The sequence below is a fragment of the Hyaena hyaena genome, unplaced genomic scaffold, assembly GCF_003009895.1.
Source record: "Hyaena hyaena isolate Hyena2069 unplaced genomic scaffold, ASM300989v1 scaffold_108, whole genome shotgun sequence".
Classification (NCBI taxonomy): Eukaryota; Metazoa; Chordata; class Mammalia; order Carnivora; family Hyaenidae; genus Hyaena; species Hyaena hyaena.
In genome coordinates this window covers 1,023,886-1,043,916 of record NW_024080741.1, presented here as the reverse complement: position 1 = coordinate 1,043,916, position 20,031 = coordinate 1,023,886, and the positions used below count along the sequence as shown (strand labels likewise).

The window sequence follows — 20,031 nt, the reverse complement described above, 5'->3', positions numbered from 1 at the left end:
TTAGAAACTGGGGCCACTGGGTGGCTTAGTCAGTTAAGCATCTGACTCGATTTCAGCTCCAGTCATGATCTCATAGATCGCAAAGTTCAAGCTCCACATGGGTCTCATCACTGACAGTGTGGAGCCTGTTTGAGATTCTCTCTCTCTCTCTCTCTCTCTCCTCCCCCCTCCTCAAAATAAATAAACTTAAAAAAATAATGACAGAGGTGCCTGGGAGACTCACATGGGTAGGCATCCGACTCATGGTTTCGGCTCAAATCGTGATCTCACAGTTCATGAGTTTGAGCCCCGAGTTTGGCTCTGTGCTGACACCCTCCTTTTCTCTCTGCCTCTCTCTCTTTCTCTGTCTCTGTCTCAAAAAAAATGAATAAACTATAAAAAATGAGTAAGTAAAAAATAAAAAATAATCACAATCTGGGTGGCTCAGTCAAGTGTTCAACTCTTGATTTCAGTTCAGGTCTCTCTCTCTCTCTCTCTCTCTCTCTCTCTCTCTCACACACACACACACACACACACTGTATCACAAAAAAATAATAAAATAAGGACAATCTTTATCAAAATCTTACCAATAAAAGGGGGGGAAACACATTCAAAATCACTCTATGAGGCCAGCATCACCCTGATACCAAAGGAGGATAAAAGCAGTACAAGAATAAAAACGTCTAGTATGTTCAGTATAAGATTTGCTACACCAGCTTTCTTTTGATATCCTTTTGCGTGATACATGTTCCTGTACCCCATCACTTTCAATCTGCAGGTGCCTTTAGGTCTAAAATGAGTCTCTTGTAGGCAGCATACAGATGGGTCTTGTTTTTTTAACCGTTCTGACACCCTATGTCTTTTGATTGGAGTGTTTAGTCCATTTACATTCAAGGTAATTATCGATAGATATGTATTTATTGCCATTTTATTACCTCCTCTGTCATTATTTCTGGAGATTTTCTCGGATCTTTCCTTGTCTTTGTCACTTCTGGTCTCTCCTTTGCACTCAACTTTAGTTTTTTTGTTGTTATTTTTAATATTTTTAATGTTTTTATTTATTTCTGAGAGAGAGAGAGAGAGACAGTGTGAGCAGGGGAGGGTAAGAGAGAGAGGGAGACACAGAATATGAAGCAGGCTCCAGGCTCTGAGCTAGCTGTCAGCACAGAGCCCGACGTGGGGCTCAAACCCACAAACCATGAGATCATAACCTGAGCCAAAGTCAGATGCCCAAATGACTGAGCCACCCAGGCACCCCTCAACTTTAGTTTTTGTTTGTCTGGAAAACTCTTTCTCTCTCCTCTTCTAAATGATAGCTTTGCTGGATATAGGGTTCCTGACTGAAGATTTTTCCCATCCAGCACTTTGAATAAATCATGTTAGTCCCTTGCCAAGTTTCTGTGGAGAAATGTCCAGCTAGCCTTTGAGTTTTCCTTTGTAAGTTAGGGACTTCTTTTGTCTTGCTGCTTTTAAGATTTTTTTTCTTTACCACTATATTTTACAAATTTAATTACAATATGTCTTGGTATTGCCCTGTTTTGTTGATTTTGTTGGGAGTTCTCTGTTGCTCCTTGATATGGATATCTGTTTTCTTCCCCCAGATGAGGGAAGTTTCCTGCTATCATTTCTGACCCCCTTTTCTTCTTCTTCTGGGACTCTTATAATATGAATGTTACTATGTTTGATGGAGTCACTGGTTCCCTGTGTCTATTCTCATGTTTTATAATTATTTTTCTCTTTTGTTCAGCTTCTTTATTTTCCATTATTTTTTCTAGGTCACTAATTCATTCCTCTGCTTCTTCCAGCCTGCTTGAATCAAGCCTATTTCCAATCTCATTTATGGCATTCTTCATCTCTGATTGATTCTTTCTTAACTCTTTTATCTCTGTGATAAGGGTCTCACTGATGTCTTCGATTCTATTCTCAAGCCCCGTGGGTATCCTTATGATTGTTGCTTTAAATTCTCCATCAGCACTGTTACTTACATCTGTTTTTGCTTAGATCTCTTGCTGTGACCATATCTTTCTTGTTCTTTCATTTGGGATAAATTTCTCCATCATGGCATTTTTGTCTGAGTCTCTGCCTTCTCTGTGTTAGAAAATCCAGTTGTCTCTCCTGCTCCTGAAACTGTTGTCCTTATGAAGAAGGGGTCATATAGTGCCCCAGGTCTAGCATTTCAAGGAATGTTTCTGATATGTGCTACATGCACTCTGTTCTTGTGTTTTGACCAATCTGTCTTCAGGGCAGTCATCTGCAGAGGTTCTCCTTGCCTGCTGTGAGCAATGTTTGGTCCCTGGCCTGAATGTGGCAAGTTTTAGCCAAGTATACTCTGGTCTGCTTATGAACTAAAACCTGATACCAACTCCACCAGAGCTGAGGCCCTATAGAACTGTCTGGTCAAGAGATGTGATTTATTTTGAAAACCTGAATGTTTATTGATAGTGTAAAGAAAAGCTATCGAATTTTATATATATAGCTTCTGTGTGATCATCTCACTGAACTTTATCATATGTTTTAATAGTTTTTCACTTGATCCTCTTAGATTTTCTAGATATATCATCAATTCACTTACTTATTCCCCCAAATTGAAAAGTTGCTTTAAAAATGAGTAGTTTTTGTAGTAACATGGAAATATGGATCATGAAGTGAAAAAATAGAGTTAACAGACTCCTATTCTAGATATAGCATATAATCCAATCTTTATTTTATTTTATTTTTTTAAAACCTTTTTTTAAGTTGGCTCTGCTCCCATGTGGGGCATGAATTCAAGAATCTGAAGTCAAGAGTTCTATGCTTCACTGACCGAGCCAGGCTGGCACACCATTACAGTCTTCATTTTAAAAATTAAAGCAAGCACTGAATAGAAGGCTTAATTTGGAGGGATTATTCTTTCCCTCTGAAATCTCTGTACTAATTTTGGTGCCTGTCGTAGTTTGCTTGGGCTGCCATAACAAAATACCATAGACTAGATGGCTTAAGCTACAGAAATTTGTTTTCTCACAATTTTGGAGTCTGGGAAATCCAAGATCAAGGTGCCAGGTAATTCATTTCCTGGTAAGAGCTCTCTTCCAGGCTTGCAGAACCCAACTTCATATTGTCTTCTCCCATGGTAGAGAGAGAGGGGGCTTGGAGATGAATGAAAATGACAATGAGAAAGATCTCTTCCTCTTCTTAAAAGGCCACAGTCCTGGGGCGCCTGGGTGGCTTAGTCGGTTAAGTGTCCGACTTTCGCTTGGGTCATGATCTCGCGGTTCGTGGGTTCGAGCCCCGCGTCGGGGCTCTGTGCTGACTGTCAGCTCAGAGCCTGGAGCCTGTTTCAGTCTGTGAATCCCTCTCTCTCTGACCCTCCCCTGCTCACGCTGTCTCTCTATCTCTCTCCTAGAAATAAAAAAAAAAAAATTTAAAAAAAAAAAAAAAAAGGCCACAGTCCTATCAGATTAGGGCCCCACTCTTATAGTCTCATTTAACCTTAAGTACCTCCTAAAGACTCTAGCCAGATATAGTTACATGAAGGGTTAGGAGTTCAACATGAATGGGGACAGAGGAGCAGTGCACAATTCAGTTCAGTGCAGTGCCTAAATTTTCTTTCCCTGATATCTTCAGAAATCTGATGTTAATTTTATTTCAGACAAAATTAGTTTTATTGTTGCTTATGACATTCTTTTTTTTTTTTTTTATTAGTGTTTACTTATCTTAGAGAGAGAGCATGATCAGGGGAGAAGCAGAAAGACACACTCACACAGAATCCGAAGCAGGCTCAGGGCTCTGAGCTGTCAGCACAGAGCCTGATGGCAGGGCTCAAAGTCACAAACTGCGAGATGATGACCTGAGCGAAAGTCAGACACTTAACCGACTAAGCCACCCAGGCGCCCCTGTTTCTTATGACATTCTTAAGGCACTTGTTACTTTTCAGTGTATAATAGAAATTTTTATCTCATTTCAACTTCATGAATCATTTCCTCTTAGACACAAAATCGAATGAAGCTAATGGCAGACAACTATGAGGATGACCGCTTCATGTCCTCCCGTTCCAATCAAACCAATCACAAACCCTCCCCAGACCAGGTAAGATTGCTCTTGAATGTTTTATAAAAACAAATGTGCTTTTATTTTCTTGTATTTTATACCAGCATGTTACAAATTACGGAGTGTAAGTTAGAAAAATAAAGATAAATCATCAGTTTCTGATATCTCCTTCCCTCATGTTTTTAAACACAGATTCAGTTTTTGTATAGGAAGGCAGTGGTGGTTGATTCTGAATATTTTAAGAGGAGATACTCAGAAGATTTAAGGACTATTAAAAAAAATCCTTGAATTGGGTTGAGAAAAAAATTAATTTTGGAGATAATATACTAATTTGTAAATGTCCTAATTTTCTTATTAAAACAACGCCTTATAAAAAAAAAACAAGACTCTTGTGAGTTCAATAAGGCACAACTGTTTAGAGATAACTATTGTTTAATTGCACATTTTAAAATCTCTGATTATCACCTATTATAAAGAGTAAAAATTTCTTCTCTCCCATATCCTTGGTTGATCCCTCCAGTATTTGTCATTCTTAAGGAAAATCATTGCCTTCAACCTTCGCATCAATGCAAAAGAGGCATTGATGAGTCTGAAGGGAACCATATTCAACTCCAGTCTTTTGGAAGAACTAAACTCTCCCAAGATCCTGAAAATGATGGATGGGGGAGACTGGTGAACAGATTACCTCATATCCCATTGCCAAAAATCAGATTTCAACATCTCCATCACACTCAATCTTAAAATGTATAGCTGAAGGAAAAAAAAAAATTATAGTTAAGTAATTACATCCATATGACTAAAGAGTCAAGGGAAACTCCCCCACTAAACATCTCCACTGAATGATAGCCATGGCATTGTCTTAGAACAAGAAATATTGCAGATGAAAGCAGCAATAATATCCAAATTGCAATTTTTTCTAAGATTCAGAAGGTATAGTCATAGTTTGATGACATTTACTAAACCAGTTGAGGCAAGCCTTATATTTTAAAGGGAAAGCAATACCACTCTTAATGTAGGCAGAATGAAGAACTGTCTGCCTGAGGTCAGCAGTCTTTCTTTGCCAAGAAATCCTCTTGCTATCTCTGCATGTGCTTGATACCCAGAATTAAATTTATGCCCGTGTATATAAGATGAGTATTAGATCCTTTCTTTGAAACAGGTTTTGATAATGTGTAAATACAAGGAATTGGATGCCTGGGAGTAGTGAGAGGCAAACAGAAATGGGGTAAGTTTGAAGAAAAGGCAAAAATAAAGAAAAGCCTTCAACCTGATAATTTTGGTCAGATCTAGCCCTTGAATAGAGACAGTATCCTGGAAAGGTAGGAAGAGTAGAAGTATAATGACAAACTAATTACTAATTCGGATAGGTTAGGGAATTTAGGGAATTAGAATCTAATATAAAAAGAGTCAAGAAATTAGAGACCATTTTCTTCTACTACATTATGCTTATGTCTTTGTTTTAAATACTAACCAACTCTTTTTCATTCCCATGCTGCTCTGGGGCATTGTTCCCTTTGTCAACTCTCTCCCCTAGGATGAGGAGGAGGGTATATGGGCATAGCCAATCAGATGCTCTTAGTTCAGCCATTTTGTTCAGAACGGTGAGAAACACCTTTCCTTAACTATAGAAATGTTTTGTTTGTTTGCTTTCATTTTTTTTTTTTTACACAATCATTCTCACATCTTGTTTTTTTGTAATTCATGAAATTGTTTGGTGTGCTTTCTGTGTTCTCATTTTCACATGACTCCTGTGTGTATTGCTCTGCTTCTGACATAGTGGGGTTGGGTTTTGTGGCTTTTTTTTCTTGTGTGTTAATAGTCACCTTTATAATTTCTTTTTGTACATTTTTGGGAGAACTTCCAGGGCATACAAATAAATTTCTCCTTTTGTGATTTTATTAATAAACTACCTTATCTAGTGTGATTTAACAGTGTCCTGGTAAGGTTCATAGTGACTTACATCAAACTAAAAATAGAAAATTGATCAAATATTCTGCCAGTAGGTTTGGATATCCTTTTTATGATAATTAATTATAAATATATGTCTCTAAAAAAATTGTACTGTGAACTAAAACTTTTTGTTTCTATCTGTAGAAGGATACTCTGAATTCCCAGAGTCAGTGGTTCTTATAGAGTGCCTACATCCCCTAGGGCTTTGACATTACTCTCTAACTGTCCTTTAAGTAAAGAAGTAAAGAAAGACCTTTTTAAAAAGCTGGTCTAAAGAATTCTTTCCCTCTCTTTTATGGATTGCTGCTGTGTTAAACAGTTGCCAGGACACTGTCTAGATTCTCCTTTCTAGGCCAATTGGCTGGAAAATATAGTCCAGCTGTGGCAGTATCTCCCTTTGATCTGATGCCCTGGAGGTTTGACTAAGGAAATCCTTTTCTTAGAAAAAAAATAATTACAATTAATAAGTTCACACATATTGGTGGCCTTGCACTCCCTGGATTCACTGCCCTTGCTTATTATTGGTGATCTCACTCTTTTGGAGTCAGTTCTCCCTGAAAAATCTGTGTCTTGGTTTTATACTTCTTAAAATGATGAGGACATGTGTAGACCTCTCACTAGCAAACACAGCCAAGAAGGATGATGAGGTAAGTTGTGGAAAAGGGCATATACTGTGAAGATGGGAAGCTTTCCAAATGACTTTATCCTGAGGGTGTAAAAGGCAAAATGTGTACCAGCCAAAAACCTCTTTGAGTTAGAGTGTTGGATGCCAGACAGAGCTAAGGCTGAGAAAATTAGTGTGCTAATTCTCTTTATCTACACTACCCCCTACAAGGGTAGCTATTTGTCATCATGAAGGATGTGGGGGCCATACAGTAGTTGAATACAGTTTACCAATCCTTTCCTTCTAAATGAACCTGCCATGGGGCACCTGGGTGGCTCAGTCGGTTGAGCATCGAACTTAGGCTCAGGTCATGATCTCTTTGTGGGTTCGAGCCCTGCGTCGGGCTCTGTGCTGACAGCTAGCTTAGAGCCTGGAGCCTGCTTCAGATTCTGTATCTTCCTCTCTCTGACCCTCTCCTGCTCACGCTCTCTCCCTCTCTCTGTCTTTCTCTCTCTCTCTCTCTCTCTCTCAGAAATAAATAAAAAACATTTAAAAAATATTTTTTAAATAAGTGCACCTGCCATGTCTATTTTGGCAGAACATAGGAGCCTCTTGACACACCTTAGCAGGAAGTACAGCCCTGACATACGTGAATAAGAGTGTGTTGGTTGTATACCCTTTTTCTAGCCAATCAGAAGATACAAGTTAGTGTTAGAGGAAAGAACGCGTATAGGTAACTTTGCCAGGAGACTGAAAAATGAACAAACCTTCACGTACCCTTGTTCCTAAAATCTCCATTGCATTTTCTCTTCTTCCCTAATAGATTAACTCCCAGAGAGAGCTGAAATACTATTGATTTTGGTTTTTTCCCCCAGTTATTGCACTACTGAACTTCTTGCACTAAAATATTAACTGCCATTGGTTTAAAACAGTCGAGTTGCAATTAGCGGTCTTAAGTGGGGTTCCTATGAGACAATGCTTCAAATTTTCTAAAATGTGCTATAAATATCATAATATCGTAAGGGTTTCATAAGAATGCATGAACCCCTAAAACACTGCAGAAGTAATGGATTGATCTCCAGTTTCCTTCACTTGTACTCTTGCTAATTCTACAGAGAAAAGATTTTCCTAACAAAATCTTAAACTTTTGAATTTGGTGATTTATCTTATCTTAAGAATGTAAATAACACTTTACATCTCAAACATTTTGTAAAACACAGTATATATCAATAGCAAAGCCCAGGTCTTACTAGATATAATCAGTACTCAGAAAAAGAATCATAGAAGTATGGAGCTGAGAGGGGCCTACGCAGTTTCATCAGAAGTGGCAGAACATGATGGTTAAGACTCCTAGGTTTTGGAGCAGAATGCCTCTGGTGAAATCATAACACCACCATGTATTAACTGTGACTTTGGACAAGATATTTAATCTCCTCATACTTCAATGTCCTCATCTTTCAATGGGTGTTGTTTTGAGAAGGAGATGAGTTGTGAGAGGCATAAACTTTAGAGCCATACAGCACAGCTTTGCATCTAGACTCCTCCACCTTCTTTGTGGCCTGGGGAAATTAACTCAGTTTCTGAACCCCAGTTTTTTGTAAAGGTGGGTTTATTATGGACTACCTTGTGGGGTTGTTGGCAGATTAGTAAGTTAATGTATGTAAAATGAATTGAACAGTGTCTTCCACTATGTACTCTGCTTATATTATTATATTTGTTGTTACTGCTGTCATCATTAACTTGAATCCATCTCCAGGAAGGAGTCAGCATTCCATATGTCTTAGTTACTATTTTTATTAATATCTATTCCGGTGCCCTCATTTTATAGGTAAGGGTGCAAAAAAAAGAAAAAAAGATTTAGATGTGACATTAAGGCCCCCAAGCATTTCTGTGGTATGGAAAGAGGAACTAGCAGCTGATAATCTACGACATATTGATGATTATAACTCCCTTTCTGTTGCCAAAAGTTTAATCTCTTATATTCTAAGGAAATTTTCTCCCTTGAGAAAACACCTTGAATTTTTCAATAAAAGAAATTTATTCATTGAAACTTTCTTTGAAAGAATTTGATGTCAAGAAACCCACACAGAATAAAGCAAGTGTTACCACCAGTTAGAAAACATGAGAGTCCCGGCGCACCTGGGTGGCTCAGTTGGTTAAGTGTCTGACTTTGGCTCAGGTCATGATCTCACTGTTCATGAGCTTGAGCCCTGCATCAGGCTCAGTGCTGACAGCTCAGAGCCTGGAGCCTATTTTGGATTCTGTCTCCCTCTCTCTACCCCTACCCCACTCGTGCTCTGTCTCCCTCTCCTTCAAAAGTAAATAAACATTTTTAAAAATACATTTAAAAAGAAAACATGAGAGTCCCTTCTCTCTCCCCTTGGCCTGTAGGAAATCCATGTGAAATGCGTTCCCACTACTTTCTGTCCCTTTAATTTGTGCTTTCTTCTTGTTTTTCCCTTAGAGTAGAAAGCAGTCCCCATGGAGACAGGGACTTTAATATATTTAACTTTATATTTCTATCATCTAGAACAATGCCTAGTATACAGTAGGCCCTCAGTAAGTTTATGTTGAATTAATTAACTTCTGAATTCATGAAATCCAGAGAAGAAACAGTAAAGTTTACATTGAAACCATAGCGTAGAACTAGCCGTTAGCTTTAATGTCAGCATTACTAGCACAAGAAAGGGAAGTTTTGAAAAGGAAGATAGGAAAAATGTCTAGAAACAAAAGGCCTGTAGAGAGAACTGTTAAGAATTTAAAGGAAAGCCATAATAAAGCCCTAGAATCTGGCTCCTATAATTTCATTCTAAATAAAAAAGAGTTGTCTGTAATAGAGGAATATTTTCTGTTGAAAACTGAACGTCCTTCAGGTAGAAACTTTTCTCTTAGAACCTGTGACTCATAGCCATTAGGTACCATGGCCATGTGCTCTTTGTATACTTCATTCTGTGAAAGCTTTGTGTAAACTAGCAGCAGACCCCCTCAAATAAAGGATGTATTTGTCAAGAGACTTAGCAGTTGGTCTTGGAATAAGACCATTCCACTGACTAAAATCTGGAAATGAGTTGCATGACTATTAGATCATCACTATAGCATCTCAAAACATGATTTGGACCAGTATGTTATGAAACTTTTCTTAATTAGAGATATTACTGTTAAAACAAATTTTTAAGACAAATGTTTAATTTTTTTAATGTTTATTTATTTTTGAGAGAGAAAGAGTGACAGGAGTGAGACAGGGGGACAGAGAGGGAGACACAGAATCCAAGGCAGGCTCCAGCTATCAGCATAGAGCCTGACACAGGGCTTGAACCCACGAACTGGGAGATCGTGACCTAAGCTGAAGTTGGATGCTCAACAGACTGAGCCACCCAGGCACCCCATGTTTTTTTTAATTTTTTGTAATGTTTATTTTTTATTTTTGGGGGGGAGGGGCAGAGAGAGGGAGACACAGAATCTGAAACAGCATTCAGTCTCTGAGCTGTCAGCACAAAGTTCGATGTGGGCCTTGAACTCACAAACCATGAGATCATGACCTAAGCCAAATTGGACACTTGTCTGAGCCACTGAGGTGCCCCCAGAAGTTTCTTATTTTAATGAAGTTTAGCTTATGTATTATTTATTTTATGCATCGTGCCTTTTGTGTCTAAAAAATCATTGCCACACCCAAGATCACCTAGGTTTTATCCTATATTATCTTCTAGGAATGTTATAGCTTTGCATTTTACATTTAGGTCTATAATCCATTTTGAGCTGATTTTTTTTTTTTAATGTAAGGTTTGTGCCTAGACTAATCTTTTTGCATGTGGATGTCCAGTTCTAGCATCATTTTTTGAAAAGACTGTCGTTGTTCAATTTTATTGCCTCTGCTGCTTTGCCAAAGATCAGTTGATTCTAGGTATCTGGGTCTGTTTCTGGTCTCTCTGTTCTTTCCCACTGATTTATTTGTCTGTTCTTTTGTCAATACCACACTATCTTTGTTATTGTAGCTTTATAGTGAGGCTTGAAGTCAGGTAGTATCAGTCCTCCTACTTTGTTTTCTCCTTCAAAATTTTATTGACTAGTCTGTGTCTTTTGGTATTCCATATGAACTTCAGAATTAGTTTTCTGGTATCCACAAGGTAACTTGCTGGGATTTTGATTGGGATTGCATTGAATCTAGAGATCAAGTTGGGAAGAACTGACATCTTGATAATATTGAGTCTTCCTATTCATGAACATGGACTATCTCTCCATGTGTTTAGTTTTATCATTGATTTCATTCATCAGAATTTTGTAATTTTCTTCATACAGATCTTGTACATATTTTGTTAGATTTATACCTAAGTATTTCATTTGGGAGGATGCTATGTAAATGGTGTTGTGTTTTTTATTTCAAATTCCATTTGTTCACTGTTGGTATATCAGAAAGCAATTGACATTTTTATATTAACCTTATACCCTACAGTCTTGTTATTGTAATTGCTTATTAGTTCTAGGAGTTTTTGTCGTCATTGTTCTTCATTCATTTGGATTTTTTCCTAGACAATAATGTCATCTCTGAATAGAGACAGTTTTATTTCTTCCTTCCCAATCTGTGTTCTTTTATTTCCTTTTTTTTTTTTTTTTTTTTTTTTTTTTTTTTTTTTTTTTTTTTTTTTTTTTTTTTTTTTTTTTTTTTTTTTTTTTTATTGCACTAACTAGAACTTCCAGTACAATATTGAAAAGAAATGGTGCAGGGACCATACTTGAATATTCCTGATCTTAGTGGGAAAGCCTCAAGNTTCTAGGAGTTTTTGTCGTCATTGTTCTTCATTCATTTGGATTTTTTCCTAGACAATAATGTCATCTCTGAATAGAGACAGTTTTATTTCTTCCTTGATAATCTGTGTTCTTTTATTTCCTTTTTTTTTCATTTTTTTTTTTTTTTTTTTTTTTTTTTTTTCTTTTTTTTTTTTTTTTTTTTTTTTTTTTTTTGGTCTTATTGCACTAACTAGAACTTCCAGTACAATATTGAAAAGAAATGGTGCAGGGACCATACTTGAATATTCCTGATCTTAGTGGGAAAGCCTCAAGTTTCCCATTATGTACAATGTTAGCTTTATATATCTTCTGTAAACATTCTTTATCAATTGAGGAAGTTCTCCCTCTATTCCCAGTTTACCGAGAGCTATTATCATGAGTTGGTGTTGGATTTTGTCAAGTGTTTTGCCCACATCTATTAATATAATCATGTGATTTTCCTTCTTTTGCCTATTGATGATCATAATAGCTCCCACTAATTGATTTTCAAATGTTGAACCAGACTTGCATATCTGGGATAAATTCTACTTGGTCTTGGTGTATACTTTTTTTTTAATGCATTGTTGGATTCAGTTTGCAAATATTTTGTTGAGGGCTTTTGCATCTATGTGAATGAGAGATACTCGTCTGTAGTTTTCTGTTCTTCTGAAGTCTTTGCCTGGTTTTGGATTAGGGTAATACTGGCTTCATAGACTGTGTTAGGAAGTATTCCCTCTGCTTCTGTCCTCTGAAAGAGATTGTATAGAATTGATATAATTTCTTCCATTAAAGGAAAATGGGTAAAATTTATCAGTTAACCTTCTGATGTAACTACTTTCTTAGATGTTTACCTTAATCTTTGTGATAATATATCTTACAATTATATACTACAAATGCGTTTTCCTTAAAAAATTATAAATCCTAAATAAATTTCTTTATGTAGAAATGATATCTCTTGCTTGCTTTAAATATTGCTAACATGTATTACAGAAAGACTCCAAGATTATAAGGTCTTTTTAAACCAGGCACTCACATCCTTTATTATATTTAGTAAATCATCTCCATGTTTAAAGAGGACTATCCTTGGGGGGAAACTTTGTTTTCTGTAAAATAAATTACTGCGTTGAAATTCACTTTTTCAATTTTCCGTATCAAAATGGAAGCTATGTTCTTAATCAGATTTTATTCAAGGTAAAAAAATTTTTTTTTAAAACAGAAGCATTGAAGGAAGTGGGGAACTGTTTAATAGGTATAGAGTTTCAGTTTTGGAAGGTGAAAAATATAGAGGTTGGTTGCACACCAATATGAATATACTTAACACCACTCAACTGTACGCTTCAAAATGGTTAAATGGAAATTTTTATGTGTGTTTTACTACAGTTTTTTACCACAATTTAATCAGTTTTTAGTAAAAAACAACTAACCATAATCTTCTGGCAAAATATATTTAAAATATGCACAATTATTTGAAACATTATATAATTTAGTGAAGTAAGAAAGAGAGGCACCCTTCTTTCCCAGATAAATATCTCAAAGTTTGAAATGGAAGAGGACTGCCTTTGAGCTTTTGTTTAGCTTTTTGTTCTTTACTTGGGAACAGGGCTGTTGATATTAGTAGTTGATCTCTTAGCATATTAAAGAATTTGTGCTGTTTGCCGGACTTCTTGAGTTGAACTACTTAAGATAGGAAGCTCCTTTAAAAGGATCATTTACATAATTCATTATTTTTAAATATGTTCACACTGGTGCTTACTTTAATAAAGGTACACAACACATACTTATTACTAAGACTTTATGTAGCCAACCTAGCAGCTACAAGCTAAGTTTTTAAGTGAATTGAAACACAAAGTAATTTTACCAACTTCAATTAAATGGGATCTTTACTTTGCTTTTTTTCCCTCAACATTTTATTATGAAACGTTTCCAACATACAGGAAAGTTAAAAAAAATATATATATCTTAAACCTGGAGTCTCTAATTAAGATTTTATGTTTACTTTATCACATCTTTCCATCTGTACGTCAACTGATCTCATTTTTTCATGCTTTTCAAAGTAAGTTAGAGACACTTCTATCCATCACCCCATACCTGTTAATTAAAATTCATAATTAGCTTATGGGGTTTTTTTTATTAATGAAATGCACAAATCTTAGGCTATACCATTCTATGAGTTTTATGTGGCCTAAACTCCTATTAAGATAGAGAAAGGGGTTAACAAACTTTTTTTAAATTTTTTTTTAAATTTATTTCTGAGGGGTGGGGGAGAGAGGGAGAGAGACAGCATGAGCAGGGGAGGGTCAGAGAGAGAAGGAGATACAGAATCTGAAACAGGCTCGAGGCTCTGAGCTAGGTGTCAGCACAGAGCCCGACACAGGGCTCGAACCCACGAACCGTGAGATCATGATCTGAGCCAAAGTAGGACACTTAACTGACTGAGCCACCCAGGCGCCCCAACAAACTTTTTTTTTAAGAGTCACATAGTAAATATTTAGGTTCCTGTAGCAGCTACTTAAGTCTGCCACTGTTGTGAGAAAGCATTAGTGGACAATAGGTAATTAAGAATGGTTCTGTTCCAATGAAACTTTATTTATGGTCACTGAGATTTGAATTTCATAGAATTTTCATGTGTCATGAAACAGTTTTCTCCAACCATTAATAAATGCAAAAACTATTCTCAGTCAACAGACATACAAAAATGACAACTGTCTAGATTTAGACCATTTAGTCATTGCAGTTTGCCAGGCCTTGATACAGAATATTAACATCTTCCAAGAAAGCTTTCTCTTGCCTCTTCCCAGTCAGTACCTACCTACTTACACTTAGAGGCAAACACAGTTAATGTTTGTGTGTTTGTTTGACATAAATTAGTTTGCCTGTTCTAGAACCACATATAAATGGACTCATACAGTCTGTACTCTTGTGTAAGATGTATTTTATTCAGCATAGTACATTTAAATTTCATTCATTTTTTGTACCTGTATGTTAGACCTGAAATCATAAAAGTCCTTGAAGAACTCAGGAAGTAATGTCTTTGACATTGAATGTACCAACATCTTTCTTAATATGTCTCCTTACATAAGGGAAACAAAAACAAAAATAAACTATTGGGACTACATCAAAATTAAGAGCTTCTTCACAGCAAAGGAAACAACCAACAAAACTAAAAAACATCTTACTGGATTGGATATGTTTGCAAATGACATAGCTGATAAAGGGTTAGTATCCAAAAGATACAAAGAACTTACACATAACTCAACACCAAACAAAAATAATAATCCAATTAAAAAATGGGCAGAAGACATGAACAGACATGCAGATGGCCCATAGACACATGAAAAGATGCTCAAGATCACTCGTCAGGGAAATGCAAATCAAAACTATAATGAGATATCACCTCACACCTGTTAGAATAGCTAAAATCAAAATCTCAAGAAATAACAAGTGTTAGCAAGGACGTGGGAAAAAAAGGAACCCTCATGCACTGTTGGTGGGAATACAAACTGGTGCACCCACAGTGGAGGACAGTACAGAGGTTTCTCAAAAATTAAAAATAGAACTACCCTACAATCCAGTATTCACACTACTGGGTATTTACCAAAAGAATATAAAACACTAATTCAAAGGGATATATGCACCCCTGTGTTTATTGCAGCATTTACAATTATGAAAGCTGCCCAGGTGTCCGTCAATAGATGAATGGATAAAGAAGATAATGGTATGTAAATATACAATAGAATATTATTCAGCCATAAAAAATAATGACATTTCACCATTTGCAATAACATGGTTGGATCTACAGAGTACAACGCTAAGCTAAATAAGCAGTCAGAGAAAGACAGATACCATATGATTTCACTCAGATGTGGAATTTAAGAAACAAGTGAATAAAGGACAAAAAAAGAGACAAACCACAGGGCGCCTGAATGGCTCAGTTGTTTAGGTGTTCGACTTCAGCTCAGGTCATGACCTAACAGTTCATGAGTTCAAGCCCCGTGTAGGCCTCTGTGCCGACAGCTCAGAGCCTGGAGCCTGCTTCAGATTCTGTGTGTGTGTCTCTCTCTCTCTCTGCCCCTCCCCCAGTCAGACTCTGTCTCTCTCCATATCTCAAAAATGAATAAATTTTTTTAAAAAAATTTTTTTTAAAAAAAGAGAGACAAACCAAAACACAGACGCTTAACTATAGAGGACACAATGGTGGTTACCAGCAGAGAGATGCGTGGGAGGATGGATCAAACAGGTGAAGGAGATTAAGAGTACACTTAATCATGATGAGCACTGAGTGATGTATACAGTTGTTGAATCACTATATACACCTGAAACTATTACAACACTGTACATTAACTACACCGGAATAAAATAAAAGAAAAATTATTCATGCTCTTAATTGTAGAAGTAGTTTGTTCATTTTTATTGCTTAGTAGTATTCCATTGTGTGGTGACTGATCACAGTTTATTTGGATCTCTTGGATGTCTGGCCTATTTCCAGCTTGAGGCTATTATGGATAAAACTATTCTTACACACGTCTTATACATGTCTTCTACACATATGCTTTTATTTCTTCAGGTAACTACCTACAAGTGGACTTGCCTTAGTTATATGATAGGTATCCATTGAGTTTTATAAGAAAGTGCCATTCTTTCAAAGTGGATTTTCATTTTTTTGCTCCCACCAGCAACAAATGAGACTTCTGGTTGTTCCACATCCTTCTAAACATTTGATACTTTACATTTTTTAAATTTTGACAATTTTAATGGCTGTATATGGGTATTTCATTGTGGTTTTCATTTTAATTCTGTCACTGATTAGTGATGAGCACTTTGTCATGTGCTAACTGGCTATTTGTATGTCTTTCTTTCTGAAGCATCTGTTCAAATTTTAACTTTTAATTGGATTTTTGTCTTATTAAGTTGTAGGCATTCTTTATATGGCTTAGATACCAGTCCTTTTTGAGATATGTATTTTTCAAATACTTTCACCTATCTATGGAATGTGTATTCATTTTTTAATGTATTTTTTCATTATCAACAGTCTTTAATTTACTAAAGTCTACTTTATCAGTTTTTAATGGTTATTGCTTTCTAGGTTCAAAGAAACTTTTGCCTAACACATAAGAGCTAAAATACTCTGGTTTTTTTTCCTTTTTTCAGACACTTTATCATTTTGCTTCTACATTTAGTTCTGTAATCCACCTCTAATTTTGGTATATATTGGTAGGTCAAGTTATTTTTATTCCCCAAATGAATATCCAGTTCTTCTTAAATACTCTTCTTTCTCCATTGAATTCCTGTGAACCTTGTAAAAAATCAAAGATGAAAATATGCATATATGTGTGTGCCTCTTCTGTTTTACATTACCACCTTTCCTTAATTGCTTGTTATAGTTTTACAACACATTAAAGTCAGATAGTGTAAGTCTTTCAAATTGTTAATCTTTTTTCTTTTAAGTTTATGTATGTATTTTGAGAGAGAAAGCACAAGTGGGGAAGGGGCAGAGAGAGAGAGGAAGAGAGAGAATCCCAAGCAGGCTCCACACTGTCAAGCCCCCGATGCGGGGCTTGAACTCACAAACTGTGAGGTCACGACCTGAGCCAAAATCAAGAGTTGGACACTTAACCGACTGAGCCACCCAGGTGCCACATCAAATTGTTAATCTTCTTAAAGTTGTTTTAGTTATTTCAGGTTGTTTGCATTTTCATATAAATTTCAGTTTGTCAGTTTCTACTACGAATCATGCAAGGAGGGGTATTGAGATTGTGTTGATTCTGTAAACCAGTTTGGGGATAGTTGAGATCTTAACACTATTAAGTCTTTCAAATCATGAACATAGTTTAGTTCTCCGCTTAACTCGATCTTCTGTAACTAGTATCTACAATGTTTTATTTCAGTTGTTTGCTGCAAATATATAAAAGTACAGTTGATTTTTTTATATTGAAATGCCTTATAGTTCTGCTTACTTCACTTATCCTGGTGGTTTTAGAATTATTTAGTTTAAAATTTTTTCTCTTTTTCCTATAGATTTGCAAAAGTGTCTAATTGCAAATTGGGTCACATTGTTATTGGTTTCTAGGTGAATCCCATTGTGATCAGAGAATATATTTTGTGTTATTTTAATATTTTACATTTTCTGAGGCTTTTATTTTGTGTCTCAGAATACAGTCCATGTTGGTGAATATACATGTGGCCCTGAAAGAAATGGTATTCTATAGGTATTGCATATAGTGTTCTATAAATACCAGTTAGGTCCAGGTGGTTGATAAAATTGTTCACATATTCCCTGACTTTACTAAAAACTTATGAAGTGGAGGAGTCCTATTAGTTGCTGAGAAAGAAATATTAAAATATTTGAGTATAATTGGAATTTTTATATTTGTCCTTTGAATTCTTTAATTTTTGCTTCATATATTTTGACATTGTTGTTATTTGCATACCAATTTATGATTGCACTCATATTAAATTGTTGTTCTTGTCATTATGAAATATCTTTATGTCTAGTAATACCCTTTGTCTTTAAATTATTAGTCGTTTTTTTTTTTTAATATTTTTATTTCTGAGAGAGAGAGAGAGCGTGAGCAGGGGAGGGTCAGAGAGAGAGGGAGACACAGACTCTGAAACAGGCTCCAGGCTCTGAGCTGGCAGTCAGCACAGAGCCCGACGCGGGGCTCGAACCCACGAACTGCGAGATCATGACCTAAGCGAAAGTCGGACGCTCAACCGACTAAGCCACCCAGGCGCCCCTAAATTATTAGTCTTAAATCAACAGGAAGCAATGTAAAGTGACAGTAGAGGTTACTTAAGTGTTGTCTGGGAAATTAACAGGCATTCAGTGAATACTTCTTGAATATTGACTTTTCCCAGCTTTAGTTTTTCTCAAGATTGCTTTTCTTCTTTTCTTTAATATTTATTTATTTTTGAGAAGGGGGAACCAGAGACAGAGGGAGATAGAGAATCCCAAGCAGGCTCTGCTCTCTTGGCACAGAGCCCAACATGGGGCTGGGATTTATGAACTGAACCATGAGATCATGACCTGAGCCAAAATCAAGAGTCAGACACTTAACTGACTAAGCCACTTCGGTACCCCTCTCAAGATTACTTTTAGACTATCCATGGCCTTTAATGGGTCCATATAAATTTTAAGATTATTTATTCTCTTTTTGTGAAAAATGTCATTGGAATTTAAATAAGGATTGCATTGAATCCATAGATTAGATTGCTTTGTGTAGTGTGGACATTTTAACAATATTATTGTTCTTCCAGTCCATGAGCATGGAATATCTTTCCATTTATTTGTGTCTTCTTTGGCTTCTTTCATTAATGTCTATATTCAATATATAGATCTCTTACCTTCGTTGTTAAATTTATTCCTAGGTATGTTATTCTTTTTGATGTAATTGTAGACAAGATTCTCTCTCTGATAGTTTATTATTAGTGTATAGAAACACAACAGGTTTTTTTGTATTGATGTTGTATCCTGTGACTTTACAGAATTCATATATTCTAACAACTTTTTAGCACAGTCTTTGGCGTGTTCTATATACAGTATATTATCTGCAAATAGTAACAGTTTTACATCTTCCTTTTTGATTTGGATGGCTTTTATATCTTTTTCTTGCCTAATTGCTTTGGCTAGGACTTCCAATACTATGCTGAAAAAATGTGGTAAAAATAGACATTCTTTTTTTTAGTGTTTATTTTTGAGAGAGAAAGAGAATTTGCAAGTGGGGAAGGGGCAGAGAGAGAAGGAGACAGAGGATCCAAAGCAGGCTTTGTGCTGACAATGCAGAACCCAACACAGTTGCTCAAATTCATGACTGGAGCTGAAGCAGATTCTTAACTGGCGGAGCTACCCAGGCACCCTGGTAAAAATAGACAGACATTCTTGTTTTGTCCTGATCTTACAGGAAGCACTCTCACTTTTTTGTCATTGAATATGTTAACTGTGGACTTGTCATATATGGCCTTTATTATGTTGAGGTATGTTCCCTCTGTACCCACTTATTTGAGAGTTTTAATCACAAATGATGTTTAATATGGTCAAATGCTTTTTCTGCCTCTATTGAGATGACCATAACATCATTTCATTCTTCATTTTATTAATGTGGTATATTGCTTTGACTGACTTAGTGGTGTTGAAGCATCCTATATCCCTGGAATAAATCCCACCTGACTCATGGGTGTGATCCTTTTAATGTATTGTTAAATTCAGTCTGCTAATATTTTCTTGAGGTTTTTTTGTGTCTATATTCATCAGAGATATTGGCTTATAATTATTTTCTTTCTTGTGGCATTTTTTTCCTAGTTTTGATATCAGGGTAATACTGCCCTCATAAAATGAGTTTTCAAGAGCTTCTCTTCTTCTGTTTATTGGAAGAGTTTGAGAAGAATTGCTGTTAATTCTTTAAATGTTTGGTAGAATTCACCAGTGAAACCATCTGGTCCTGGGCTTTTCTGGGGGAGATTTGTGATTACTGATTCAATCTCCTTACTCAATATCGGTCTGTTTAGATTTTCTATTTCTTCATTATTCACACTTGATAGGTTGTATGTTTATAGAAATGTATCCTTTTCTTCTAGGCTATCCAACTTGTTGGCATTTAATTGTTCCTAGTAGTCTCTTATGAGCCTTTGTATTTCTGTGGTATCAGTTGTAACATCTCCTCCTTTATTTCTGATTTTATTTATTTAAATCTCATCTCGTCCTTGAAGAATCT

General features: G+C 36.1%; 1 protein-coding gene across 7 annotated transcripts in view; it reads left to right on the top strand.

Moving 5' to 3' along the window:
* ERC1 (ELKS/RAB6-interacting/CAST family member 1) overlaps positions 1 to 20,031 on the top strand; it is a 485,892-nt gene that overhangs the window by 404,181 nt on the left and 61,680 nt on the right. For all 7 annotated transcript variants that reach the window (XM_039236306.1, XM_039236310.1, XM_039236309.1 and 4 more), the window contains one exon: positions 3,946 to 4,044. In XM_039236306.1, the coding sequence (XP_039092237.1) occupies positions 3,946 to 4,044 (99 nt within the window). The remainder of the gene's footprint in view (positions 1 to 3,945; positions 4,045 to 20,031) is intronic.